Genomic DNA, 14,527 nt, shown 5'->3' on the forward strand with positions numbered 1-14,527 from the left:
AAAGCATTCTTGAGCAAGACATTGACCCCCTAACTGCTCCCCTGGTGCAGATCAGTAGCACCCTTCTGCTCGTGGCTCATCCATGATGGGTTGAATGCAGTGGTCAAATTTAGCTGACATTGTCCTCTGTGTATAATTGAATGGGACAAAAAAGGTCTTATTTTCTTTTCCTCTTTTTTTCGTCACCTTGCCAATGAAGCGTCGTCGTCCATAGTAAGATTAGTGATTCAATTTCAATTTTTTACAAATTCACATCAAAACTAAAATTGCTAAAAAGTTGCTAAAAAAATAAAAAATTGCAGAATTCAAAAAGTCCTTTTTTTATTTTAGGGGTTCATTAATTTCAGTTCCTCTATACCGCCCCCTGAGGCCAGAAGGTGAACGGCAGTCACCGGAGCCGCTGGGCGGGTTTCTCTCCAAAGGCCACCGGGAGCGTCAATGAGCCAAACGCGCAGACGAGACGAAAACAAACTTGGAGCTACAGGGGCGAGATTTTGCGCCTTGTTCGACTGAAGATTCAACAGGACATGAGGATTAACGTGACGGTCCGTCGTGCCTCCCGACGTTCGTTGAATAACCTCTCTTAATCTTCTCTATGGAAACACCCGGGACTGTCTGCGCGCACCGGATCAGACAGTCCCGAGCGGTGCTGCGTGGACCCCGCGGTCGTGTTTGCATCCACGCTCCTCGACAGCGTTGACTGCGGCTCCACGTCCGGCTCCTGTGTGTCCATCTAACGGCGCTGCAAAGGAGGGGGGACGCGTTTGGACTATGTGAGCATCATGCTGGCTGTGAGATGCCTGCTGTTCGCTGTCGTGTGTGCGCGGTGCGCCGTGACAGGTGAGCTGTAAGCGTCTTTCTGCGTACCTTGATGTTTCACCTTATGACAGGGCAACCTGAGAAAAAGACAAATTAAGTAAGATTCCCTTTTGTTAACCCACAACCAGGGCCGTGAGACTGTTCCTTCCACAGGCAGGTGTCCATTTGATGCAACCCTTCCAGCTAGAGCTCCATCCACCTCCAGATTTCTCTTGTTGTTGTTGTTTTTAGCTTGACTTGTACCTTCAGAGATATGTCCCCATGTCCCGTGCAGGCCTGAGGTCATGGGGGGGTCTGGAAAGAAGGCGGCCGCCTGACGAGGAGGTCGTTCAGCCCAAGCGACTCCTGCACCAGATCCACTCCGGGGAGGAGATGCTCCACAGCCTCCTCGACACCCGGGTCAGAAAGTCCCCAGCAGGAGTGCAGGTGGGTGACGCTCGCGGTTTGACCTTCCACCAAACTGCACCCTCCTCTTCACTTTGACAACCTCACAGATTGATCAAGGATATATTGTCAAGTGTGACTTCGACCATCCCAGTCCCCTGACTTTCCTCATCAAATGTATAGTGTTCGCCTCCAAAATATTTTTACCTCATAAAAGTGACTCATTTATTCTGACAGTGACACAAAATCCTCATATTGCAATGTCTGATTACTTCGATCGTATCCAGAACCTTTGACCGGTTTTAGATGAATATGTACCTTAAAACAATAATGGTACACTTTGTGCACATGTTACAGCACTTAACTTTGAAAAAAGAAAAGAATTAATAAAAATATGTCCCCTTGTTCAAAAAATAATAATACTACGTCATCGAGACAAGGATTTAAAAATAAAGGCATAAATAAACTTATAAATTGTGTGGTTCATATGCCCATCCTTTACAGTTGATTATTGATCAGTGAATTGAATTCGCAGTTAATTTGAATGAACTGTTACGGTCATTAAAAATGAAATTCAACTCGTTTTTTTTCCCAACTTCCCACTATTGATTATTGATCCACCTCCGTTCCCTGAATGTCTGCTCTGTCCAGACCTGCTTCACCTAAGCCTCTCCTCTCTCCAGAGGTCATGAATATTACTTCTACCTTCCACGTGATGCTGGGTTTCAACAGGATAAAAAAGGATATTCTCAGTCTGCCGCAACTTTCGTCATCTGTCTTCCAACCCATTAGATGATATTTCACACCTCTGCATCTCATCTCGTTACCCCTCATGGTAATCGCTGTCAGTGGATATGAACACAGGTCTGACCTTGAGCTGCCCTCCGTCCTCATTGTTTCATGGCTTCTCTTTTATTAAGCAAAAGGAGCCTGTTGGAAGATAAACGGTACATTTTATATTTTCTTATAACTTTTTTTTCCATTGGTTCAACACTAGACAATTTGAATTTATAAATGTAGTAAAATCACCAGTATTATCACAGTCCTTCTAGCTGGAAACTGTTAGACTTATATTTTTGCACAAGCTCCATCGCTGCACTCAATGTCATACGCCCTGCTGTTTAAGCTAACGGGTTCATTATGTTTAATACATTTCAGTGGTGACATACATACTGCTCTTCGCTCCCACTTGTTTCAATTACAACATGCGCATAAATTGATTTTTATGATAGGGATCTAATCATAATTGATCATGATTGTCGATGGCTATAATCATAATGAAAGCCTGATGTATTCCTTAATTAGGTACGAAAAGATAACTGAAACTTCCTGACTTTTGTCTCGCGGTAACGTTTTTAGACAGATTCAATATTCGTTGTACATCAATCGAAACCAATCCAAAGGATGTTTACACAGAAAAGAGGCGCCTTCCCGGCAATGGCCATAGAGCAGAAACTGGAAAAAGATGATATTTAGCCGCTGATTGCATAGAAATTTCCAAGTTTCTGTATTATTTTGGTTTGGTTGTCTATTTTTTCGTTTGGTTAACCATCTATATGTGAGAGTGACAGAACAAACATTTATTTGTTCTTTCACAAATTATCAAATGTCCCCACTTTATTATAGAGCAGAAACTACAACAAGATGATTCTTGCCTGCAGATTGCACAAACAAAATTCCTGTCTTTTTCATTCATTTGGTCTGGTTAACTATTTATTTGTTAGGAACGTTACATACAATAGGTCAAGTACTATTGTATATACGCGTGTATACATAAAATTATTAAACAGCGCAGGCTCATAGTTCGTGATTTGGAAAGCCGAAAAGGTCTGACTTGCTGTTGTTTATGTGTTTGACCTCTGAGGGAACCAAGGTACAAACTCCACCAGTGTGGATACAGGAGGAAGACTGTTCCGTTAGATTTGCTACTGGATTTATATTTTGCCATCCCTGAATTGGTCATTTTTCATTACTGACAATGGCTTTATCAGCAATCTTTCAGACATGTGTTTTTAGATATGTCTTTGTGTGTTGGCACTTTGCTGCCGAGAAAAATACTACTGTAAGCCTGCATCATCAAGTCTGACTCAGACCTGTTGAATGATGGAATGCCCACAAATGAAAGTGTGGAAAAAATAGCACTGACATCTCACAAAGGCGAAGTGACCCACTTTGCAATGTGGAAGAAATAATTTCTACAGTTAAGAATAGAAAACAAGGTCATGAAAAAATTTATATTTACATTGGCTTCCATTAAACTGCGATATCCCACCTCCTACTTTTAAAATATCAGCAGTAAAAAAAGATATTTTGAACATTATCATGATGAGAAATATTTAAAATGATTAATGTTTGGTTGAATTCAAAAATGTTTGATTTGTGCTTTGGTGAAGTTTAGCTAATCACATCCGCTAACATAACACTCTTTATAAACAATTCTGTCAATGGCCACCAGGGACTGAGACAGACATTTTTGAATTAATTTTTGGGTCACGTTCCCAATGTCCATTTCTGTATGTATTCTGACCAGACAAGACAGATGGTGCAAGAGAGGAGTCAAAGAAGCCATCTTTGTCAAAATAGAAAAAACATCTCTGAACAGAGGAGGGGTGTCAGACACAACCTTTCACAAACATATAACGCTGCACTCGGATCAAAATCAAAAGGGATGTGGACACATGGACCAGTTCCATCTGCACCCTTCAAACAGCCAGGAAAGATTCTCCACCAGAACAAACCCCCGCTAACTTCAACATGAGCCTCAGTTCATGTGATCCATCAGGTTTCACTCCTTTGTTTAGTTTACTTACTGTCATCAAGTACCTGCCATAAGAACTCTGTCATGGACTCATTTACTCATTTACTTAAATGAAAAAATGCACTGTAAATGCGACAGCACTTTCATTCTGACATTGCTTTCCTTTCTTTTTTGTGTGCAACTGCATCTTAGTATGGCAGTATTGACAGTAAAGTTGTCTTTGACTTCACCTTTTCGCATTCCAAACCAGGCAATCCCAGAAAAGTTGCTCCTTTGTCCCAATTAACAACACCTTGATTAGCCCCTTAGACTTAGTTTCTGCTGATCAACTCTTGCATTTTCATGACAAGCCACCATAACCTAGACCTGCCCAAAACCGTGGCAGTTATATTCAGAAGTCCAATGACCCAACAGGTTATTAGAACCGAAGAAGTCTCTGAATGAGGGGTGAAACGTCTTCAAGTTAAGAAATTCAAGTCTAGTTGCCACAACAAGAAGATTTCAACAGAAATTCACCATGACCTGGATGGCTGAGAAACTCCTTAGACACAGGTTGCTAAAGTTTTTCAGACCCATTTTATCTCAGCAAGCACCATACCTGATTTTTTCACTGTTAGTGTTAGTGCCTTTTTTCAAAAAAGAAATATTGCAAGAATCAGGTATATCGTGTCTGCAAAAAGATGCAGGAATAGTAATTCAAGCCTTTGTCTCAGCCAGATTGCATTAGTATAACTCTCTCTTGTCGGCTGTCCTAATAAGTCGTGAAAGACTCTCCAGCTCATTGGGAATGCTGTTGCACGTGTTCTAACAAGAACTAGTGTGAGGGATCGTATTTTGCCGGAATTGGCTTCTCTGCCCCGGCTTCCTGTACAATTCAGAGTAGAATTTAAAATCCTTCCCTTCGTCTGTGAGGCCCTAAATGGCCAGGCGCCATCATATCACTGAACTCTTAGAACTCTATCACCCGGCAGATCTTTACGCTCCAAGGACGCAGGGCTACTCGCGGTACCTGGAGTTTCTAAAGGCAGAACGGGAGCCAGAGCATTTGGTTACCAAGCTGCTTCTTTTGTGGTGTGGAACTATCTTCTAATCTTTTTCCGGGGGGCCGAAACCCTCTGCTTTCTTAGAATAGACTTAAAACCTTCCTTTTGAGAAAGCTTAGTTAGTGTTAGGCTAGCACTTGTTGTGCAGCCATAGGCGTGCTCTGCTGAGTGATATCCCATCATGTAGCTCTCTAATTCCTCTCCCTCTTCCTTTTTCTGCATTCCAGTCTTCTCCCAATTCCTTGGGTCCCTCTTTCCACGTGTCCTCCATTGCAATTTCTTTTATTAATTTGAAGCTATTCTTTTATCTAGTCACCTGTTACCATATAACTGTCAGCACTACTGGTTTTTAGTATTAATATGTCATTTGTGCCTGTACCCCCGAACCCTCATGCACGCTCTGCATCTGTCACACTCCTGCTGTCTATCTCTCTGTCCTCCACTCACTTTCTCAGTCACTCCGGCGAGCTGGCTTTTATAATGCTACCGCTACTGCATGGTGGTTTTGACATTTCAACCTAGATTATGCTTTGTCAGTTTTCTTTCTGTATCCCCCAAGTGGCCAAAGAAAAATACAAAGGTTTATATCTAATCCATGTCCATGTCCTTTGAGAAAGAACAGATTTCTAATGATAGTTCCGTTGAAACGAATATTGTAGTTTGGATGTGTATTTACTGAGTTAGGTAATAATGAGAAACCACACGAACAAATCTAATGAAACTGATCAAATGAGTAGTTTCCGCTGCAGGACCTGTAAATGAGCAAAAGTCAGCTCCGGATTTTCGATTTTATCTGTGGTTAAGATTGTCGGTATTAAATGACACCATAAAATTTTTTATAGCCAGACCTCTGATATAGCTTTCTTATCTGTGCTCCCGGGCCCTGGTGTGGGTGGGGGTTTTATTTTCCGGTATATTGGCTGCCTAGTGGTTTTGATCAAGTACTTGGAAATGTTACCAAGACCTGTAATGCATCTGATATAGCATGACAGAGGGGTTCACATTTGAGGAAGGTTAGGAGTTTTATCCACAAATCCTCTGGGTTAAAATGTTCACAGTGGTAGTGGAGCCTCTGCCTATTAGAGCCCTTTGTTGCTATGTTCTCAGCTCACACAGTTACATTATATTCTGCTCAACTTCTACCATTCTTGCTCTCTCTCCTGCTCACTATATATCATATTCTGTCAAAGTTTTTTTTCCAGCACAATGTAATTCTGTTAGCTTGAAATATTTGACAAAAGATTGAGCCGTTTCTCTGACACAGTGACTGGACCAGCGGCCCGTAGGCACGCAAAGTGATTCATTCTTAAACAGTTTGTCATTCTACTTAATTGAAAGTAAAGGAGAACTGAATTGTAAAGTATAAAGGTTTTAGATGACTGTTTATGTTTTGCTATTTCAATCATTCTTTTGCATGTAGTACTACTTTTCATTCATTGACATATAATTTACATACTGATTCAGAAAAGCATCCGATTAAACAACGTCCTAAAAGGAAAAACTCCAGCTGTGTCTCTAAAGCTGGGATGCGTTCAAACCAGCAAATACATGTCAGTGTATAGGTCTTTTTGGCCTACTATTGGAAATATTTTTTTATTTCATCATTTATTTCCTTTCTTTTTTGTGTGCAACTGCATCTTAGTATGGCAGTATTGACAGTAAAGTTGACTTTGACTTCACCTTTTCGCATTCCAAACCAGGCAATCCCAGAAAAGTTGCTCCTTTGTCCCAATTAACAACACCTTGATTAGCCCCTTAGACTTAGTTTCTGCTGATCAACTCTTACATTTTCATGACAAGCCACCATAACCTAGACCTGCCCAAAACCGTGGCAGTTATATTCAGAAGTCCAATGACCCAACAGGTTATTAGAACTGAAGAAGTCTCTGAATGAGGGGTGAAACGTTTTCAAGTTAAGAAATTCAAGTCTAGTTGCCACAACAAGAAGATTTCAACAGAAATTCACCATGACCTGGATGGCTGAGAAACTCCTTAGACACAGGTTGCTAAAGTTTTTCAGACCCATTTTATCTCAGCAAGCACCATACCTGATTTTTTCACTGTTAGTGTGAGTGCCTTTTTCAAAAAAGAAATATTGCAAGAATCAGGTATATCGTGTCTGCAAAAAGATGCAGAAATAGTAATTCAAGCCTTTGTCTCAGCCAGATTGCATTAGTATAACTCTCTCTTGTCGGCTGTCCTAATAAGTCGTGAAAGACTCTCCAGCTCATTGGGAATGCTGTTGCACGTGTTCTAACAAGAACTAGTGTGAGGGATCGTATTTTGGCGGAATTGGCTTCTCTGCCCCGGCTTCCTGTACAATTCAGAGTAGAATTTAAAATCCTTCCCTTCGTCTGTGAGGCCCTAAATGGCCAGGCGCCATCATATCACTGAACTCTTAGAACTCTATCACCCGGCAGATCTTTACGCTCCGATTAAACAACGTCCTAAAAGGAAAAACTCCAGCTGTGTCTCTAAAGCTGGGATGCGTTCAAACCAGCAAATACATGTCAGTGTATAGGTCTTTTTGGCCTACTATTGGAAATATTTTTTTATTTCATCATTTTTTTAATAGGAATGCATGAGAATGACATGTCATCAGCAGTGGCAGATGTTGTCACATCTGAATGCTGATATTTCTGATGTTACCAAAGGCAACCTGAAGTCCTTCTTGGCTTGTTTTTCCTATAGTTTTACCAACAGTGTGGCAAACATGGTGTGAGTTATTACATACTGAGAACATATATCTGTACATATCAAACTTATGAAAAGATTAACCACTAAATGCCTTCAGCCTCTACTAAGCATTGGCATAATACAATAATACACTATTTATCACAAGAAAGGTCAGATTTTTCCCTCTTTATATCTAAAAATAATTGCCAATCTCTTACTGGGAAATTTAATAGTGACCTTGACGTATGACTGTTTTGAATTAAGTTAACCTTAAACCAAGCTCTGTTTCATGCAGTTTAAATTAGAATTCCTGAAATATAACTATAATGGACTAATTTATCTTCTAACCCTCTTACCATGTAATCCATTGCAAAAAGTAGGCTATGTGTGGCAGCAGATTTTACACATCACTTGTAGTTACCATAGTTTTGCTCATACTATATTAATGCTATTAGCTACAAACCATGAAAATGTCCTTTTACTGAAGATCCATTTCATGCCCGCTTACCTTGTTGTCGCTTCACATAAAATGTGTTTTCTTTATCTCAATTGCCTCTTTCTTCTACCTGTTCTTCCTCCCTCAGCCGGTCCATCTGGCCCAGAGCAGCTTCCTGGTGGACGCCTTTGGCACATCATTTATCCTCGACTTGGAACTCAACCAGTAAGTAAACACGTGCTGCGGTACAAGCTCACATCGGCAACACACACAAACTGGAATGCTTCAATGCGTTGACGAGATTTGACTCCACTGGTATGCACGGACTTACTGCCCTCATCTTTCGTCCATCACACAACTACTGAACCCCCTTGTATATGTTGATATTATATAGATGATATGATGTTTAGCTGGAATCACCCCCAGTCCTGTCACTAACACTCAATTTCAAAGTTGCTTGCATTGATCAATTCTTTAAATCAGTCCTTACAGATTAATTTTGATGATGCAAAACTTTATTCATCATAAATCATGACTGGAATTTTAAAGACATGTTGCTCTTCTTTCTTCAGCGACCTCCTGTCAACGGACTATGTGGAGCGTCACTTTGATGAAAATGGGCAGCCGTCGCAGAATATGGTAGGACCACTGTAAACACGGACCGCAATCTTTCAATTGCTCATAAGCTGTTGTGTATAATGCTTTTAAATCTTGTCCGTCCGGCTACTTTTAAGGGTAATACCATTAACACAGTTTAAAATTGAGGCAGCAAACAGATCGGCTCTCAACACCATCTGGACACCGTCTCTCTCTGTCTGTATTTGCTGTATTTTCATCTCTGTCTCCCCTCTCTGTCTTGCTCCCTCCCTCTTTCTCTGCCAGAGATCACCTGACCAATCAGTAGAAGGTTACCATAGTAACCAGCAGTCAGTAGCAATGTGGATCTACTTTGTGATGTCGTGAGGGGAATTCAAACCAAGTCCATATCTAGAACTACCCAAAGAAAATGTTACGCCTACATGGAAATTCGTGCTTATCCGGAACAGTTAACAGTTAAAATTGAGTGTTAATTGAGGGTTAATTTATAATTCTTTTGGTATTCCACTAAGTGACCATCCAACTTGCAAAGACGAAGTATCACATGCAACTTCGCTCCAACGGTAAAGGCAAAGAGCAAAGCAGAGTCTTGAAAAGATACAAGGACATTACACTCTGGAAGAACAGAAAAACCCTAAAATGTTGATTCTAAAGTCAAAAAATTACCCATACAGTAAGCACCCAAAGTTAAGGGGTTGAACAAAAAAAACATAAAATATACATATATATATATATGTATATATACATATATATATATATATACACACACACATATATATATAAATATTAATATATTTATATAGAGATAGAACTCTGTGTGTGTGTGTGTGTGTGTGTGTGTGTGTGTGTGTGTGTGTGTGTGTGTGTGTGTGTGTGTGTGTGTGTAAATTCATATATATATATTTTTTTTATTTTATTTTTTTAGGGCTGTACAGATAGATTGGTCACAGTTGCGAGTCATCTTCCAGACACTGCCTTGGCTGTGTATATAACACATGCAACAAACTCTAGAGGTCATTCAGAAAGTTTATAATCATATTTTACAGTGAAAAAAGTATAAAAAATGTTTTAGAATATTAATCTATTAACATATATCTATATATATATATATATACAATGCTCAAAATCTCAAAATGATAAATTAAAAAGGTAAATACATACATAATAGATAGATAAATGAAATAGTAATGTATTTATATACACAACACTCAAATGCTAAATTTGTTAACTTAACTTCCCACATATGTTATTAACTCCTCTAAAAACACATGTTTCTCTCAGCCTCATACTCAAAATTCTAAATATTAATATCTTTTGTCTCTAATGTCTTTTTTTTTTTTTAATGACAGCAAATTATCTTCTTTATTAAAGTGTAGCTTTGGTACGTTATCCTCCCCATATGTTGACTGTAATGAAAAATATCGTTGCAATTTACGAAACTTGTCGTTCACTTTGCTTTCCGCTTTGCATGACGAAGATCTGGTGATAGAATAGAAGGCGAGCAATTTATTGTTTGAACCACAGCATCCTCAGGGACCAGCAGAAAGCACAGACTAAATATCATTGGACAAATAAACAAGTACTGTACACATGTGAGAAGAAAAGATAGAAATCATAGAAATCATGCTGATGAATGGAATTGGATTTATTCATATTTTGTTGATTTGTTTTGTCACTTATTTTAGAGAATGCATGCACATTTTAAATCACCGCTTCAAACAACTACACACTAATCTATGGGAAAGTTGCAAATGGATATGTTTTTGTGCATGCAGGACTCAGAGTCTGATGCAGTACCCTTCCCTGCTGCCATCTCCATCTTGATTTATTTGGTTTTATTGACATTCCAATAAAACTCCTGCTCCCTTTGTGTGTCCATTTTTTTATTGGTCCCTGTGGATCTATGCTATTCCAATGACCAGCTCACTCAGATTGAATCTCAGTGGCACACAAACTGCGAGGGATTGAATTAGGGATGGGGTTTGGCTCAAGTTTATAGGAGGTGTTTTATATATTTCTCTGAGTCTAGTGGAACACCCTTACACCTCACACCAGTATTTCTCGGTTTAGTTTTAGACTTTACTTATTTCTGGTTACTGTGGTCACTAGGCATAAATGTTAATTATTACTCTTGTTACGATTGCTACACTTGTCACACTTAGGTTAGGCCAAAACACAATACGCCTCATTGCTATATGTTGTCCTGTCTCATCTACATGTGTTCTGTATGTTGTTTTGTCTTGCGTTTTAATGTCTGTCCTGTCTGCCAACACATGGGATAGTCAGAAACATAATTTCAACTCCTTTGGGTGTCCAGTGCATGTGAAAGGAATTGACAATAAAAGCTGACTTGACTTGACTTGACTTGACTTGACTTGACTTGACTTGACTTGACTTGACTTGACTTGACTTGACTTGACATCAAATCCGATGTTCTGCAATTAAAATGTACTTCTAGGGTCACCCGACCTCGGGCTTTGAGGAAAACATTGACCATATATTTTGAAACAGATTAAGCATCAGTATAATTAAGGAAGATCCCAAAGTTCAAATGACATCTATTCAACACTTGAGACTGACATAGTAAGGCATTATTGTTTATATATATATAAGTTTTCTATTCCAAGAGTCCTCAAAAATGTATTTTTCTCTCTTTTTAATCATGGGGTTGCTAATGGCCTGTAATTGTGGTTTCAGATGTATCAGGAGCATCTTAAAATATGCAGGTCCCTATTCACTGAGGAAGAACTCTCCATTGGTGCTTTTGTTCAATCTCAACTGCGTGTTTCTTTATCTGGCCCCTGTCGAATCAACGATCAGACATAAATTAAACTCCAGCTCTTCCAATTTGATTAGAGATGATATTGCCAAACCTAACGCTCTTGTCTCTTGGGCATACAAACATTTATTTGCTTCCATGCTCACATATAAATGGTTTATATTTTGCTATTCACGTCTATTCAGTCACTTTTACTCATTGTCAAAATATATCCTCTTTCCTGTCCATGTCCTCTCAACTGATCCATGATGTAACAGCTGATTTATGTATGCTCAAGTGTCCATTATGTCAAGTCCATTTATCCCCTGCTAAAAAGAGCACTCAGTCACTTACAGTCAGCATGTTTCTGCTGTGTCAGGCAATTTGATTTCCCCCTTTTAGCCTTGTAATTTTACTTTTTTTTTATTTATCTATTACCGTGCAATGCGCTAAGTGCTGTGAATTGAACGACGCAAGGCCTTTTTGCCTCTTAAAAGATAATCTCACATTAAAAAGGGGCTTTTTGAAAATACTAAATGCAATCTAATTATTATCTTATTAATAAGTTGTGATTTTCTAAACTAGGTTTATGAATAAACATCTGCTGTGTACATGTCATGATTTTTTTGAAGGGAGAATCGTATTCTGCCTTTTTGCTATGGATTTATTGCCCATTATTATCCAGCATAAAAATGGGAAATATTAAAATAATATTAAAATAATTTAATAATAAAATTATAATAAAATAATTATAATGATTATAATAATTATAATAAAAATAATATTAAAAATATTAAAATAATATTAAAGCAAAACAGGTTGTTGTTACTGTGAGCTGCTGCATTGATGCTTCCTTACCTCAAAGCTCTGTTACCTTATTTCATGATTGTTAACAGAATCAAACCTGGGACCCTCTTAGTATGAGGTGGAAGCACTAACCACTCCGCAACCCTTTTTACTTATTCATTTTTAAAAGATATCAGAAAAAAAAAAAAACGTTTCTTCTTTTTACTACTCATTTGTAACCATTTTCATGCTTATGCAATATTACTACTACTACTATTATTACTATTACTATTACTACTATTACTACATCACATTGAATTATCAGGTGTCCTTTTTTTCCCAATATACATTATTATTATACCTTGTGTCACTATCATTGAACCATTGTCCATAATTCATGATCAATAGATGATTCAATGGTTATGCCTCATTTGTTATAATCCAGGTGAGCAGATTAAGATGCGCTTTAATTGTATCTCAGAAAATAGTTAATAGTATCTCAGATGTATTTTTCCAATATATTGTGTGTTGTTTTGTCTCTGACTAGTTTTATTGTTACCTTTATGAAAGTGTTCTTGTGTGTGTAGAAAGGTTTTGATCAAGACAATGTATTATTTTTATTATTAGATGTAATGGAATTACTATAAATACAATAAATAAACAAAATATACCAGCATCCTCCCTACCTAAATGTGATTGAAAGAATGAGCGGGGTGCATTCGCTTTAGTTCCGACACACAAACCAGCAGGCAGTGAGGGATGAAACATGTTTGACTCAAGCTTCCGCTCCAAGTCAAATTAACCAAACCGCGCTGGTTGAGTTTGAAGATTGATTTTCCATCACTAAGATCCCATCTGACCGGGTAGATGAGGCCAGCTTTGATTAGTTTACTTTGAAGTAAATTGGAGCTGAATTGTCTTTCTATCCTCCCAGTGTGATTTAACCACACTAATAAGGGCTTGTGAATATTGAGATATTGATGACTTTTGTTTTATGGGCTGTTATTTTTTTTTCCCAAGTGTGTAATTGACCTGTGACAGTTATTCAGGTTTGCGTTGAAGCTCAGACTAAAGGTTGACCATGCATACAGGGCTGCTGCTAACATTACCTCTATGCTCTCCAAACTCTCAGCCGTGCACGACAACAGCGGTCTCAGGTGGCAAACATGACTTATTGGGGTTCATTACAAACACTCGAAACCGAGCCTCTCCCACAAACACGCAAACACACTACTTCGTTCCAAGGAGCTACAAACAAGGCCACGTGATGGTCATATTGACGCAGCCTTGAGTATCGAAAATTCTCTGTAACTCTGTCTGGTCGCAGCAGGATTTTTTTTCCTTCCAAACATAAACACGTCTCCTCTCAGATTGTTGTAATCTGATCGCTCCTGTACTCTAAGAGGCAGCACAGAAACACTACTCACAAATTTTCCATCAGATGGCTGCCTCTCAGGGGGGATCAAGGGATAATCAGGTGAATTAAATGGAAAAGGGCTCACCCAACTGAGAGCGTCAGCAGATTCTTGATACTTGTCCTGAGCTCTGGCAAATTATTCAACTCGCTTTATGGAACATTCGAAAGCAATCCTGATAATTTCACCTTAGAGTTTGGTCTCGATCAGGGGTGGGCAAACTACGGCCCGCGGGCCACATCCGGCCCTTTGGTCTATTGAATCCGGCCAGCCGAAGATTAGTACAGAGTTCATACTTAATGTGAATGATTGAATGATTCGATCATTGAATGTTGGAGTTCAAACAGGAGATGATTGCATTTTTGGAGCTACTTGAGAATTTTCCTGAGCTGAATGACACAGATTGGCTTTGTGATTTAGCCTTTAGTTTGGACATACTGACACGCATGAATGAGCTGGACGAGAAATAGTTTGTGCGTGAAATGCAAGCAAACGTCAGAACGTCAAAACCAAGCTGGTTTTATTTTCAAAACGAATGTCAGACGAGTCTGATATGGACTGTTAATAAATGTGTTTTTTTTTAATATGTATCATATCTTGTGCTGATCTGTAAAATTTTGAAAGTCAATTGGCTTCTGACACAAAAACTTTGCCCACCCCTGGTCTAGATGCACTTGCGCTGTCCAACCCCGGCAGCTTTGTCATGCAGAATCAGGAAGAACCGCACAGGTACACCGAGTGAAGCTGTGCAGAATGTTGGTCCTGAAGGCACTTTCTTTGGTCCAGCAACAAACTCATTTAGATCTCCATTATCAGCGGGGGGATGAAAGATGCATTCCCCTGTGGGAATTATTG

At 39.1% G+C, this 14,527-nt stretch overlaps 1 protein-coding gene across 4 annotated transcripts in view; it reads left to right on the forward strand.

The window, feature by feature from the left end:
- Window positions 1–453: 453 nt before the first annotated feature.
- Window positions 454–14,527, forward strand: part of adam11 (ADAM metallopeptidase domain 11) — a 33,007-nt gene continuing 18,933 nt past the window's right edge. For all 4 annotated transcript variants that reach the window (XR_015104207.1, XM_086139805.1, XM_086139803.1 and 1 more), the window contains exons 1-4: window positions 454–840; window positions 1,094–1,245; window positions 8,265–8,341; window positions 8,689–8,755. Coding sequence is in view for 3 of the 4 variants with exons in the window: in XM_086139805.1 (XP_085995931.1) it covers window positions 783–840; window positions 1,094–1,245; window positions 8,265–8,341; window positions 8,689–8,755 (354 nt within the window). In the remaining variant the exon portion in view is untranslated. The remainder of the gene's footprint in view (window positions 841–1,093; window positions 1,246–8,264; window positions 8,342–8,688; window positions 8,756–14,527) is intronic.

The sequence above is a fragment of the Fistularia commersonii genome, chromosome 32, assembly GCF_037954325.1.
Source record: "Fistularia commersonii isolate RoL2024-O1a breed Wild chromosome 32, RoL_Fcom_v1.0, whole genome shotgun sequence".
Lineage (NCBI taxonomy): Eukaryota > Metazoa > Chordata > Actinopteri > Syngnathiformes > Fistulariidae > Fistularia > Fistularia commersonii.